Genomic DNA, 16,130 nt, shown 5'->3' on the forward strand with positions numbered 1-16,130 from the left:
CGAAATGCAGTAGGATATGCATTATTCTGTGATTTCTTCGTTATTCCGATTGCCTACGTATTTCTTTTTAGTCTTGTATCCAGTACGTGTACTGTCACTGAGCACATGCTCAATAAGCTAAACAACCACCGCGATACGCCGCTTCATGAAACTATTTCACTTGTGTTCAAACATGTCTCACTTGTAGCTGAACCACTTGTCGCCGCCGGTCATTGATTCAGTTTATTAAAGCTAGTCTGTATTTAAGCATCTGTAGCTGAAAGTTCTTTGAAAACAAAGGCCGCGTGGTGGTAATTACCTCACATGGCGGACATTTAAAGGTAGCACGAAGCGATCATAGTAACAGGCTACAAAAACAGCCTACAGGCTTTTCACATGAAAACCAGCAGCGCAAGCAGTCAGTCACTTCTTGACGTGAATGGGACGGTCCACAGCGAAGGAGGAGGGGCGCGCGCGGCGTGCGAGTCTACTTTGAATGTTTCGTTTTAACAAAGAAGGAGGGTCTGTCTTATAAAAAGGAGCTGCCAAATTGTTGTCAGACGAAATTGCTGCTACAAGGTGATGCAACTTTTCTAGTCGTCAAACGAAAGCTCTGAATTCTGAGCCCTGTTCCCCACACAAAGGACCAAGCCATGGTAAGAACACAAAAACGCCGCTTATTTACAGTTTGCCGCCGAATGTTCCTGGGGTAATTTTTTGAGGTAGGCTAAAAAGTCGTTTAAAACATAACTTTTCATAATTTATTTATGTGTTTTAAATGTCCTGTAAGAGGTTGCGGAAGCCTGAACCACGTTATTGGTCGGCTACAGGAGAAGAAAGCCACACAATAGGCTTTAAGCCGCTACAAGCCGGTCTTAAATCTCACAACACGGATATTCACATCAACCGGCATTTTTAGTGCTCGTGCTGTAGAGCTAAGATAACCGCCGGAGTCAAAGGGAGTTTGAGGGCATTAACTGAGGTTTGGCTTATTAAAGTAAAACTGAGGTGGTTCTTGCTGTAAATGTTGTTAATTTATAATGACATCAAAACATAAAGGGGCACCTTGGCTGAAATTTAAAATATAACCACTATTACATCTGTTGTTAACATGCCTATTTACACTGTAGTCTCTAGAGTGCGTTATCTAGTTTAAAGACAAGGACCCCCCCTTCTGATCATGATGTATCCTGAGGGTGGGAAGAACTTGCAAATCTACAAGGCCTTTGTGGTGGATACTTGGGGGTAGTTTGTTTTTTTCTGCTAGCCCAATATCACATTGGTATTTACTAGCCTCTACATCTGTGTATTTCTTTATTTCCCGAATACCAAAAAATCATGAAGCCTGTTAAACTAGTGAGGCTAAGGTATGCACTGCACTACAAAATAGTACATAGTACTTACTTGTTACTACATGAAAAGTAACACATGCCAAGGAATGCCCCTTTAAGTCAGCACAATACCTCAGTTGTAAGGTGACATATAATGCCATCTGATTTAAATTGACAACATTTGTGAATGAACAGTTTGCTCAGACTCATTCCTAGCCATCAGTGTGTATGGCACTGTTTCAGCCTCTACTCTTCTGGGAAGGCGTTACATTAGACGTCCTCATTTCTGTGAAGATTTGATTGCATTCAGCTACAAGGGCATTACTGAGGTCAGGAACTGATGTTGGATAATCAGTTCTGGATTATAGATGCTGTTTCAAGTCATCCCGAAGGTATGATGATGCTGTATCTCTCCAGAGAATGCAGTTCCACTGCTCTACAGCCCAGGCTGTATACCCTTCTAGCTGATGCTTGGCATTGGTCATGGTGATCTCAGGCTCATGTGTGGTAGCTTTAGAGTGTCTGTTTCTTTGGCAGTACTTTTCTAAGGAAAATATACAAGCATTGAGTCCGCCGTTGAATGTCTGTATCAGCAATGGGTGCATCTTAAAGTTGCTGAATTAACTAATTAAGTGGGATGTCTGGGTACTTTTGGACATATATATATACATATATAGACATATATGTATACTTGTATGCTTAGCTGTAGTCAGTCATTTTGCCTTACACCCCTGCTTTGTTACATTTGTGATGTATTTGTGCCACAGTAAAAGGTGGTATTTGATGAATGTAGATAGCGCTCTGCCTCTCAGAGCTCTTATGTAACGGAGGTCCAGTTTGACTTGTTTTACCAGAATGGCCATACACATTGTCATTGGGAGGTCTGATGTTGAGTGTATCAGGTGTTTTGAAAGAGCTTTGGACACAGATATATATAATTAGTGCACTACCATGTTTTCCTGTTATTTTTTTTAATGGTCTTGCTAATATTATTTAATGTTTAAAACAAACTGTTATCCTTTTAATGAAAGAGCTCTTGTAAATTTATTATAGTGAGTCACTTTACCGGCCTTACATAGGGATGTAGAGCACTGCCACTTTAGGCCTGAGGATTTAATTTGCAGAGGTATATTATACATATGGATGCATTTTATATCTTAAATATAGTCAGTGTTATCAAACCAGTACTGGTCTGGTTACATCATTTTACATTTACTGATTGTACCACCTGACTTTTCAGACTAATTTAAAATGAAACATGCATTTACTTAGACACTTGTAGAAACCTTTGTCCTTATACTTGAGTTTAGAATTTTTTTAAATATATAAACATTATTACAATAAATACTCATTTTCATGGTTTTCCTGTTTTCTTGAGGTCATATTTCACATCAAACCACTCTGAATGACTTTGTTTATGTTGGAATGATTTAATTATGCAGAGATTTTACAAAAATGATGGAATTCTCTTTTAATACAGCAGACATCTGTGTTTTTGTGCTTACCATACTTCATGATGAAGTATATTAAGCCTAATAAGATTTGTCAAAAACCTAAAGAATGAAGGCATGGAGGTGGTATGTTTTTGTAGATTGATGACCGAAACTCCCCAATGACCCAAGGCCAAAATAACAAACTGAGAAGAGGCAGCAAGAGAGAATAGCTGGTTTTAGTAAACGACACCCAGACAGGTTGAGACAAGTGTGTGTATATGTTGAGTTGGATGTCAGCCAAGAGGGAGGAGCTAATTTACGGAGGTTCCCCCCTTATCTATACTTATTACGTAACTTATAATATAATCTACAATCTACTGGAATCAGTCTGTGGTGCATAAATAGCACAAATTGTTGACATGTTTTTAAACAGGCCTGTCCATCAGGCTGATGGTAGGCGTGCTTAGATGTTTTATTTTCTCCACCAAGTGGATCCTGTGCACCGCAAAATTTCACATCATTGCTACATCTGGGTCCAATTTATTTGTCCTTGTTTCGGGCTGGGCAGTGATGGTCAATTTATGCTGGAAGAGACTGTGCTGTCATAGTGGGATCTTGCACCCACAACCACACTGAACTTCCTCACCATCACCATGGCAGATGCTGCAGAACCACATCATATGTCACTCTTGTATCAAGTCGGGGGGTTCAGAGCACTGAAAGCTTCAGCATACATACTAGGGGAAGCCAGTGGGCTGTACTGTGCGACTGTGTAGTGTAATTGTTAGTAGTGGACATTTTGCTAAATTACTTTCCATTCAGTCATTTGGATTTACTTTGTGTCACTTCAAAGCAGCAGGTGCTTTAAAATGTTGTAATTATGTAAAGATGTAATAGTAGAGGTCTATTGCAAAAGTCAGAATCAGTGCTGATGGAATTCCTGTAGGAAGACGGTGAGGAAGATGACTGGAAAAACAGCAAGTCATGGAGAAATGTTCCCAAAGGTCTTTTAATAAACACCATGGCCTCAGGGCATGGGTGACTGCATGGTCCTTCAGTGGTATGTCCGTGTTGCTTTTGGGGTGTCCTGTTCAGCATGCCAAGAGCTGTTGATCAGGGAGAAGTGATTTCTGCATGGTTAGCTTGACCCTGTAAATGCCAGAATAGCTTACACAAGTTGTGTGTAGCTCTTTTGTATTATTGAAGCTGCTGGTCTCTGTCCCCCTCATCAGACCGTTAACCCAAACATCAAATTCCATTTCCAGACTGTTTGCCTGTCCTTTTTCATTGTAGTACAATCCATGGGATTAGACCATCATATTCTCAGTATATCTTTTCTTGGATGAGTGCAAAGTGGGAATGTACTAATTACTCCAGGGGATGTGCTATTATGCATGAGCTCCCAACATTCCAGTTGAAGAATGGTGAAAAAACTAGCCAACCTTAATTAAACCCTTTATGGTTTTACCCAATTTTTTTGGAGTACAGTTTTTTTTGAGCAAGCACTATTTTTATACAAGCCACACACATCTCTGCTACAACTGAAAATGTGAACTTATTTCAAGTGCTGTTTGTGAAAAATTTAGCTGAAAGCATTATGAGCGCAAATGTTAGACTTTAGGCAGGGCTAGTTGTAATAGATTGCAACACATTTCCATGCTGTTTGAACAACAGGTCTTCCAACCTAAATATAAAAAATACATTAATCAAAATAATTATACTTAGTGAAAAGAGGCTGAGTCACATTCGACCACAGAGAAAAACAGCAAATATTAAGAACTGAAATATATTTTATTTACACAATATCTATAGTGAGTTTTTTGATGAATGTGTGCAAAAATGTTTGGGAAACAAATTAACCATTTTAAATTTATATGCAGGGGATATTAGCTTCTTTCTTGGTTTACATTGGGAGGCTTAGTTGTAACACTGGGTTAAAACTAACCTTGCCATGTGGAGGCTGTGCTACTGAGCCTGCTAGCTCTAGCTATTATTTATATATTGCTGTTGTTGGAAGAAAACCTCATATCTCCAAAATGGTAACTTTACAGGAGAAGGAAAAAACATACTCTACTTTTAATGTAAGTCAATGGAACCAGATTTTTTTCCAAGTCATTTTGGGTCATTTCTTTTAGTCCATTCATCATGAAATTTACAGAGAATGTAAAGGATGACAGGCATTTTCCAACTATGTCAAAAAATGAAAAACATCGAAATTGGAGTTACAAGGTTTTCTTCTGACAACAGCGATATATATACATTAAAACAGTGTTATGTTACAGGCACCATGAAGATAATTAAAATGATATTGGTGTGCTGTGTGTGACCCGTGCGCACACAACTCAGAAATGAAGAAACACTCTGTGGTATAAAAACGTAGAATGTGGATATGTATCTAATTTGTAGTAACAGTGCTATTGGAATATGAGAAACTACTACAAATTAGATATATATCCACATTCTACGTTCTTATATATCTAATGTGTAGTAACAGTGCTATTGTAATATGAGAAACTACTAAAACCACATTCTACTTCAATCTTTTTAACTATTTAAAAAAGCCATTTTCCATTTTACTTCTGCCTTAAGTTGTGCCCCAGCTCCACTACATTTCCCATCAGACTTTACATGGAACATTGTAACTGTTATGTGATGATAATCAATGTATTATATATTTTACACTTTTACAATTAAATTCTTTTGTAACAATCAGGAACCTGAGACAAGATATATTTCCTAAGTATATTTATTAGGACATTGTTGATAATTGAGATCATTAGAGGTAGCAGGGATCATTATGCAAGGCAACAGAGATTACATTGGCAAATCCATAGTCATTAAAAAAGCTCTGCTGCCTGTTATTTTCATCTTTTTAGATCGACCAAGCAAAGGCACTTCTGTTTTGTCTGAATTAAGTAAGAGGAAGTTACTCAACATCCAGTCTTAGATGTCTTTTCACATTTGGAACGCTTATGAAGGTCTGTCATCTGTGTTGACTGACAAGTTCTAGAAAAAAACTGCATCTAACGGCTGCATTCACGGCAGTGGTCTAAGAAGAGGAACCTTGTGGGACACCATGCTTTAATTTTGTTGGTACAAAAACTTTATGTATGTTAGCTGATGACAGGAAATTTGACTGGCTAATAACATCAGCCTTTCATAGTTACAGTTGACATTTAGACAGTTGGCTAACACTGGCACAATTACTTTGTGTTGATTAATGTGTCGCTGATAAATATTGTCCCGGATTAATACATAAATCTAAACTAGGAAAGGTCCAAGAATTTCTATTCTGGCTTATAGAGTATTATGATCGGTGTCCGATTACTTGCTGCGTTCACGTAGCATGAGCAAAAAGAGTCAGCCTTGGTCAGAGGGCAGATCTTTTATTGTGTTCAGTTTCACTGTCCCTGTACAGTGATGAGACCTACATTCTGACTCCAATTTTTCATGTATATATTTTATGCAAGTATGGTCTTAACTGCTGGACTACAGCTGTCTGTAATATCTTTTGAAGATAAAAGTTAGGTTATTTGATCTTGCTTGAGTTTGAATTTGTATGTGGCCATGACTTTGTTCTAATAGCATCTCATTGACTTTGGAGTCCCTTCATATTGCCCAAAGAAAGAAAAATGGTGCCTAGGGGGCTGAATCAGCTTCTATGCAATACAGGATAGACCTGTTGGTACTATCTTAATGTTCTCTGGCAAGTCTGCCCTGCACAGTGCTTGCTCACTTTGTTTCATGGTCTGACTGAGTTGACATCCCCATTGTAGTGTACTTACTCTGTAACACCCAGGAACTTGCAGGTTATTTTGTTTATTAGGGCCTCTTGGATAATCAAGATCATTATGGGTACCAGGTGTCAGTATGCAGACTAGCTGAGACAACAAGGGCAAATTGGTCATTGTAGTTTAGGAAAAAATGCTGCAGTATTGTAGAAAAGGAAGACATGGGAAAGAACGTCAAACACATTTGTCAAACGCATGCAAACACATATACTACTTCAGAAATAAAGAAAAGGGACTACATGCACACAAGCAGTATCTCAAAACTAAGAATGCTGAAGAAGGCTGCGTATCAGCCCTTACTTCACTGAAGGCTATTCCATCACTGAGAAACGGAAGGACACAGTAGATTTTATTTAACTGTTTTTAAACATAAGATTTAAAACGTGTTGCAGTATTCACATCAGTAAACCGTGATGTGTTTGTCTTGAACCTGTGTGTATCCCAGCCTTTGCTTTGAGACAAGTCTACAGACAATGTTGTCCTGATCAATAAGATACAGATGTAGCAGATGGTCAAGGCAGAGGCCCAGGGCAAAGGCAGAACAGTAAGATTCCCAATAGGATTGGAGTGTCCATGACACTGAATGGGGCTATTTTAAATACAGCAACAACCTGCTAAAGCTCCAAGACGTTATCTGATAGGACTTTCTCATTATGTCATCTCTATGTGGCGCATCATTTTGCTGTCTGTATTTAGGTCAACTGAGCCCGCAATCACTGAACATCAGAAAATGCAGTGCAGCTATCACTGAACTTCTCTGAGGCATCTCTGCTCTACAGTAGAAAAGTGACCTAGTGCAGCCTCTTGATGGTTTTCTGAAGCTGTAAATCAATTTTTCATTGGTGGATCATTTCAGTGACTAATAAGTGTCAAAGGAGTACCAGGGAATCCAAGGTGGGAACTGTGTTGTGTGATAGCCTACTAAAGCATACGGGAAAGTCTACAGAAGGTTAAGGGACTAGATTAACATAAGGAAATTCTGTACCTTCTAGAGATTACCACTTTTACTGGTTTATGGAAAATGTGTTAGCTTTTTTTGTTGTTGTTGTGTTTTTTGCAGGTGAAGACCAAGCTAAGAAGTAGTAGCTTACTTGTTCATTTATTTACATATTTATTTTTACATATACATCTCTTTGTATTTCATCTCTTTGAGTCCCAGTTTCTGGGAAGCTGGTAGTTTTAGTCACTTGCCAGGTGGGCATAGTGGGTCAGCAGGTCTAGTCTGTCAACCTTTTTGCATTTCTGGGGAATGATAGCATGAAGAACCTCATCTTAAACAAGTAAGGGAATTTTATTAATTAATTAATTTCAGTTTTTGAGCTTTGGATTTCTTCAGTTTCACACCTTTAGCTGCAAATAACAAAATACTGAATGCTTGACTGATTTAAAAATATCTTGTCTAGTAGTTGTAGGATGTTTTTTCAGTGCTTCACAGAATTAGAAGTGGCTAAAGGTCTTGATATTGCTGTGTCAAGATCTATGATGCTGACATAATCTTTTTTGTGTGTCAAACAGGCTTCAGTTCCTGATTAAAATGTAAAAAGGAAAATGCTTATTTGTGCCAGGTAGGTAGTAGTACTAGCCAGGTAGAGGGTAATATTCTATATACCTTTATAGATCTAATGTATTTGACTCAATTAATTTTCTTTTTGTAATCATTTGAATGAATTGAAGCATACTGCTCAATTGAGCGCGACAGTATTGCTGTAATCCTAGTTAAGATTGGGTGATATACTAAACTTTGTTTTAAATTGGTAGTACAGCTTGTGACATACCACAGTGACACTTCCTGGTAGGATGGTCACACATTTCTGTTGCAGTGGAAAAGTACTGTGTACTCATTTAATCATGCATCCATTGCGCTTTTTTGGGTGGTGTTGTATGTTATCTCGTTCAGGGTGGAGAAAAGGAGATTCAGCACATCGTATCGTGTGGCCACAGAAGTCTAGTAGCAGAGCAATCATGTGTTTGCAAGCCTAAGTTAGTGCACTACATTGGCAGTAGTTTTCTGTTTACAATAAAACCCTTACAAGATCAGGTCTAGGATATGGGACTTCTACAGAAGTAAAATGTATTCACTATGTAGGTACCTAATAGGTAGATTTTTATTTATTTAGTTAGGCTCACAAACACTGACATACTAACACTGTGTACAAGGGGCTTGTGTTTATCATAGTGCATGTTGTATTGGTATACATCTCACACGTGGTAAAGATCTCACACATGCTAGAGATATGCTACTGTCAAATATGCTTCTGTAAATTTATAGTAGTACCTATAATTAACTCTCTGTGACAGAAGTGTTTGCTTGTTGTGATCTATTCCACTGCTCACAGATGTTTAACCAATGAATATTTAGTGTTACCGTGTGTTTAGTTACCGTGTTAATGCCATTTGGTGGTGGATTTTGCTTTATCGCACATCTTTTTGTTCCAGTGAAACTCTCGACAGAAACAAAAGGTTCACAAATTTGGTGCTTTTGCTCAAAGCACCTGTTGTAATTTGTTCTAACATACAGAGATAACGTGGTTCAGGCATTGCTTAACCTAAAAGCAGAAGATTGTTCACTGTATTATGAATTAACATCTAAGACCACCACTTCTTTTTCCAGTCACCTACAGCCAATAAGCCAAGAGCATTTATTTGACATCATGTAGTCATATCTGTTGTTGTGTTGGAAACATTTCTCATGTGAACAAAAGAATATATCTTTATTAATGATTGTTTTGCTGTCTACATCCTATGAGTCAGCCTGTCAGAAATCTCTATTGAGCTAAGTCCTGGAGAAAGGGCCGTGGGTGCAGATACAAAGCAGCCTCGCTTAACCTGGACACCTCTGTAGTTTTAGACACATGGGATATGTGATTTCTGTGAGAAAGTTGTATTTTTCCACGCATAATCCCCCCCTCTGACTCACCCGCCAAAGGGTGCATGTTTTGGTTTCCGGTGTACATACTGGAGGGGCTTCACAAGGGGTTTTCTCAGACCAGGTTCATCAGTGTTTCATAGTAGGGCCTGCCTAGCAGCAGTCTCCTCCCTGTTTAGGAAAAAAGGTCATTGGCAGTCTGTGATGGTAAGCCTTGGCTTTTAACCTAGTTGTGGTTTGTGGCTTTTTTTCTTTACAATGCTGGGCTCAAAAACTACCCAGGGCCAATGAGGTTCACTCGTGCAAATGATTTATGAATGGTGTCTATGTTTGGACATGCTATTTTTTTTCCTTCGCCATGCGCTTTCGTTCCATGGCAAATTGAACTGTGCTACAATAAGTTTTACCTTGTGGGGCGCTGTCCAGGGGCTGATTTATACTTCTCTGTTTTACGCTGTGATCTATTTTCTGCCTCACACTGCCGGTGGCCGTAGAAGCAAGTATCTGGTTTCTTTCATTGAATTCCAGTTTTGCCTAGGTCAGGTTGACATGCACGCAGTTGAATCTGAGTGTATGTGCTTGTGGTGTTTGAAAGTTCTACCCCAACACATGGCATTCTGTTATGTTGCAGGTATTGATTCCAGCCAGCCTGTCAGTCTGAGAGACTGGTGACTGTCACTCAGAACCTGCAGTAGTAACTGCTGTCAGGGTGAATGGGATTCCAAATGATCTGAGCCCACCGATATTTTAATGTCATTGTGTTTTTAATTTAGAAATTGTTGAATAGTGAATATGACAAATGGCTTCAATCATTAAAAGATGTTCATCTTCCATTTAGAAATTGTTGAATGGTATTTTAGAGTTGAATGATTGTTTGCAGTTTATTTGGACTGGTAATTCACTATTGGCTTCACTGTTGCCATGAACACTGAAACAAAAATCTAGTAATATTTATCACAAATATGTGAGTAAATCTTTGATGAACAAGCTTAATGTTACTTAACAACTTGACCTAAATCAACTGAACAATACACATTATTATTAATGTTAATTGCTGAGGTGCTTCTAAAACATCTGGGGGGTAATTACATTTCTAGAGATTAGAACCAAGAAGTAAGCACTTTTTTGCTGTGTTTTTATGGTCTTTGGCTGATAGCCAAATGAGTAGCGATAAGTGATAAGGGCCTCCGTGTGTTTCTAGTGTGATTAGGGATTCAGTGAATTGTGCAAGTCATGTTTGAGCACAGGAATTGTGAGACACAGAAATCTGAAACACAGAAGTGCTAACTGTCCACGGTAGCAGCTTGTGGCTGTTTAATGTGTGACATGCTTATGTATGTTAGTGATGATAATCAGTTTGTTGAGAAGGACCTTTTGAGGAACTTTAGAAGGGCCTAGAGTAAGTGTATTTTTAGTAGTTATGTTGCCTATTAACAGGATATCAGAATATGTCCTAAAGGGGGAAAAAAGAAAGGTAAAAAGTAGTTTCTTTAGAAAATAACCATTACAGTGAGTTTTACCTCTTCTTCTCCATGTGCTCACCCTTGCCATTATGAAATGGTTGTTGTAAATAGGAAAACACATGGTAAGAAGCTAAACAGTATTTTTTCCTTTGCCTCTGCCCCTCCCTCCTCTTTCTGTCACATGTCCCTTTCACAGCATAGAAAAGTTCCTGGATTAGCACAGAATTAGCACAAAGCAGAGACGCCACTTCAGCCCAGCACTGCAAAGTAGCCAGCAAGTGAACAAGAGGAGCGAGAGAGAGAGACTGCAAGACAGAGAGAGAGAGAGAGTGCAGGGGGGAGACACACACCGAGGTTTGAGACGCACACCCAGCAGCCCCCAGCAGGACGAGTCCCTGAAAGCAGAGAGCCGCTGCCGGCGGGCATCCTTCTGAGAGAGGAGAGAACACTTCCCCATAATGGAGGAGAAACAGTTTTCTGGCATTTTGGTGAGTCACTTAGTTCATGGCATCACTTTTTCTCTCTGTTTTTGCTGACAGAAAGAAAGAGAGAAGATACAAAGTTTAACTTTTGTTGTAGACATTTTATATTTTGCATATTGATGAGTAGTTAAAGTTCTCTTTTATCACTGAAGTCTTGGCACCCAGTAATTGAAGGAGGTTTTTTTTTTTTTATAATTTTTTATTTGCAAATTGCAAATGGCCAACATGAACTGACACTTCCACATGTTGCTACTAAAACAGATGATTACGCATCAGTACAAGAAATTTACATTTAGTCAACACAAACAAACTTTTTTGCATTTTTTTGGGGTAATCTCATTTTATTTGTCTTGTGCCCATATAAAATTCCAAATTTTAAAAGTTGTTTTATTACTAGCCAGTCACTATGGCATTAAAGTTCAAAAATGTGTTCAAACTTTTTTAAAACTGTGCTTTTCTATGGTAAATGTATATTAGTCCTGTGATCCTAACAAGCCAGAAGACCATGTTAGATCAAGGGAAAACAGCTACAGATTCTGTTTTATCATGTTAGCATCAGTTAATTGTGACAGCAAAATAAAATTTTGAATTTAGTTTAGACACATTATGATAAAATGTGCAACTGCTGTGGTGTTTGAGAGTGTTTGCCCTAAAGTATAAATCTGAATTTGCGGAACTTGAGCACAGCTATTTGTGGCAGTGTTTCAGCATTCACTGTGCTGAGGACGCATCTGACCCTGTGCACCGATGTAGACAGGAGTTTATGAAAAGCTGAGTATGTCATGCTGTGAGTAGAGTGGTCTAAGGGTAAACAGAAGTCAGATGTAACTGCCTGAGAAGTTTGATGCCATGTAGTTGAATAGGATGTCCTAGTTCTGTCACTTGCTTGGCCCAAATGGAGTTAGTTTAATGCAGAAAACGTTTTTATGGATTCCATTTGACTACTATAAATCTATTTAATCAGAAGTTTTATTATTTAGGTTATGCATCAGAATTTCTCATGTCATTGGTAACCTAATTATAAATGCTTGTCAATAGAGTGTTTTATATATTTATATATTAGATAATTTGTTATTCATTTCATCATTGTCAGACCAGCTTCCATGCTTGTGATTTGCTGACACTGCACCTCTAATTCTCTGTCTGCTGTGTGGTTGGGGCATTAGGTTTTTGCTCTGAGGAGCAGGTATACAGTCCGAATGTTTGCTGTGGAGGGAGGTGATGGTATTGTGAGTGGACAATCGTGTCCTTGGCTTCCAGCCAGAGCGCAACACGCCAGTGACTTCGAATGCGGCTTTTGAACTGCATTTTAAAAGCTTTCACAGTTAGACCAAACTTACTAAGTGAACACAATTTGTACCGCCTTGCACTGCTGCAGAATTGTATTGCAGCTTTTCATTTGTGTATTTTGTTGTGTCAGACTTTTGTTAGTAAGTTTGTAAGTGCTTCTTGTTCCAAATTATAGTTGACATGCAGTGACTTTGTCCTTTCACTTTCTTTATGTTATACCATTCTGGGTTTGCTTGCATTTTATGCTGCATTGCCACACTCCTGCAGTTGCAGTGTTATGCTCCTCTTCTTTCAGTCTTTTTCTGCGATAATTAAAATTGACATTAATGAGAGGACTGCTTGCAAGAACACATTAGAGAAGTTATCTCAAAAGCATTATTGCTGCTGTCCTATAACATGTGACCTGTATTCTTAACTGTGTTCCTCCTTTAATTTGGACTCCTCTGTGTCTGGTGATGCTGTAAACATGTAAATGCTCAAACATTTCTGATGAAAAGTGAATAAACGATCCTCCAAGATCCTCCTACTCTCCCTTCCCTCATCTGATTGGCTATAGTGATTGTGAATGGATGGGCGTTGTTATGTATCATTTTTGTCATACAACATATGTCTCCAAAATGTTTTGTGCAGTAGTGTTGACCCAGCCAGCCTTGTCTTGCACTTTAGTTTCAGTCTGACACTGTATGTCGGGAGTGGAGAGTTTTGTGAATAGAGTTGGCTGGTTGTTTCCATTAGTGGACAGATCAGTAATAAAGTGAAGGCTGATGCTGCTTGTGTTAAAGCGTTAGCCTAATATCTTTGACCTATTGCTTCTATATATGTTTTGTGCAGTAGTGCAAATGAGCTGTGTTTTTATATTTTTATTTATTTTTGTTCACTGAGTCCCACGCCAGCGTTGTGAAAGACTTAACTTATCTGTTAAGCTGGGGCCCATTTATGGCCTGCTTTTATTACTTGTGGACACATTGCTCCTGACTTTGTGGACAGATGGGCTTTTGGCACGCCACATTTTATTAGCCTTTCTCGTTCTTAAAGCTCTCTGGGTTATGCCCCTAGGGGCAAAGAGGCTAAGGCATGTTTCAGCAGGAAACTAAGTTTGTGATTGGTGGATTTGTTTGTCCATCACTCTCTTAGCTGTGCCCTTATTGAAGGAGCTTTGGCCCTTTTGAAAGCGGGAGAGTTTTGCTTACTTTACAGTATCTGACCAACAGAAGTGTCTCTAAATCTGCCAGAGCAGGTGGGTGTTTGTACTGTCATGCAGCACAATAGCACACCAAGCTTGTGCCAAGGCCTTGAATAGGCTTTGCCTCCTCCCTATCTCGGACAGGAGCTATTCAGCGTTAAGAGGCTCTTGATGTGTTGACAATGAAACATCAGCTACGCTAAGCACATTGTGTTTTTTTTCCCTGACTGCCTATCATCCATGCATGACTATTTTCTATTGCTCACCCAGCAACACTCCATCACAGCAGGAAATGAAGAATGTGGCTGTGGCTGCAGCTGTAAGCACATTGTTGCTGTTATAAGAAAACTCAGAAACAAAATGTTCTTTAATGTTTAAAAAAACAATTTTTAAAGGCTTGCTTTTCAATTTTTTTATTGGTCCATTTATCATTACATAACAGTGCACAATGTAAAGGGCAGCTAGTATTTTCAAGTGATGTAAATGTAAAAAAAATAATAATAATAATTAGTTATGGAGTTTTTATACAGTGCTGAATAATGAGCTAGAATAACACTTTGAGCTTTTCACCTGAGGCCATCCCAGTCTATGAGGCAGTTTCAGAGCAACTGTTAATTGTGTCAACCCCTTGCTCCCCCCAGCTCCTTCACTTGTCCGGAGTTTTAGATGCTGTGCGCCAGCCTGTCCCATGGGGGGTGCACTGCTTCCTGTGAAGTGTACATAAAATGGAACCAAATATTTGATCACACACACACACACATATATATATTTATATATATATATATATATATATATATATATATATGTATATATGTGGTGTAGAGGCACTATGCTCTCAGACCTCAGCTCACGTTCTAAACCATACAAGCTCTAAACAACTCTTCCGAAACAGATCTCATTAAAAGTTTTAAAGTTCTCTATTTTCTCAAAAATGGAATTAAACAAGGGTAGTTGTTTTACCTTTACTTTTCCTTACTGTAATAGTTAAACTTTCTAACACACATGTCTAGCAGCATTTTGAGGTGTCCAGCCTCTCCTCTCTGTGTCTCTGCTAGCAGAACTTTTGGGCTTACGTAAGGAACATATTGAGCTGTCAGTCGCCCCCTAGAATTTGCTAGAGTGTTCACATCTTTGTGAGCCATGCATCGTTGGTGCCTTCGGGGGCATGGGAACAGATGTGATAGAGCAAAGGGGAAGTCAAACACAATTTCTGTTTAAGTTTGAGCCTTTCGCAGTACAGTGCGCCTTGCCGGGGTCAGGCCACGGAGTAGGCAGCCACTGTGGTGAAGGTACAATGGAAGGACAAGGGCCACCAAATGCTAAACACGTCCACTGCTGCGCTTCCTTAAAAAAAAAAAAAAAGCTCCAAAAGCGCCAAAAGACCCCATTGAGGCTCAGCCTTTGGATTTCGTTTGAAGAAACCACTCAAGCTGAAAATTTCGTTTTTCTGTTTTTCTTCCTCTTTCCTTTTATATCTGGAAGTGCCTACATTTCTGCTGAAGCTAAACAAAAATACCAACAATGACAAAAAAGGGAGAAAAGACACTTGTCCTCCTTGCCTGCTGAAGTTATGGGCTGCTGTTTGGCATCGTGTTCCACCCACCAGGCTTCATAAATCTTCCCGTTGTTCTTTTGATTATTATTTTTTTTTAACAGTTGAATTGAAATCCCTCAAAGGCTTTTCACAAGATATTTAGATAATTTGTTGCGCTTGAGTCCAACCTGCTCCCCCTTTGCTGGGCTGAATAGGACATACAGGCATGGGACAAGGAGGGGTCCACAATTCTCAGGCTTCTTCCCCACAGTGAGCCCCCCCTTTCAGCCTTATTTATCACTTTGATGCTTTCATATTGAAAGGTCTCTTGAAACTGAAATTCTTGCTTAACGATTTGAAAACAGTGTCTAAATGTAATGCCTTTTTTGTAATTTCTTCCACTTGTTGCCTTTACCCACATATTCTTGTGTTGCAAGGACCAGCCTTGATCCTTTGTAAACTCTTTTGCCCCCAGTTCAGGGTCTCTGACCTCACTTTGAAGCTTGCTTGTTTTTGAATTGTCCAAACATGAGTGACTGAGTGCCCCTCAAACTTCTGTTGTATATTAGCATGTGTGGTCTCAGCTGTTACATCATTTGGAAGTATATAGGTGAGAGCTTTTACAGTATTTTTTATAATTAAAAAAATACCTTTTCCCTGTTCCACAGCTTGACAGTTGACCACACTTGATTGTTGCTTTTCTAATTCACTCTTTGTTGAATCCACGTGAGGCAAGTCAAAGTCACATGTACCTCGCTTTCGTCCTCAGTGATGGTCC

General features: G+C 39.0%; 1 protein-coding gene across 3 annotated transcripts in view; it reads left to right on the top strand.

Moving 5' to 3' along the window:
- Positions 1–496: 496 nt before the first annotated feature.
- Positions 497–16,130, top strand: part of slc6a9 (solute carrier family 6 member 9) — a 58,545-nt gene continuing 42,911 nt past the window's right edge. Inside the window, exons 1-2 of one of the 3 annotated variants that reach the window (XM_036596079.1) lie at positions 497–635; positions 11,060–11,351. In XM_036596079.1, coding sequence (XP_036451972.1) covers positions 11,322–11,351 — 30 coding nt within the window. In that variant the 5' untranslated portion in view covers positions 497–635; positions 11,060–11,321. Of the gene's footprint in view, positions 636–681; positions 702–9,353; positions 9,608–11,059; positions 11,352–16,130 lie in introns of those variants that run through there. The other 2 variants (XM_036596081.1, XM_036596080.1) reach the window with 2 other exon arrangements.

Source organism: Colossoma macropomum, unplaced genomic scaffold, assembly GCF_904425465.1.
Source record: "Colossoma macropomum unplaced genomic scaffold, Colossoma_macropomum, whole genome shotgun sequence".
Lineage (NCBI taxonomy): Eukaryota > Metazoa > Chordata > Actinopteri > Characiformes > Serrasalmidae > Colossoma > Colossoma macropomum.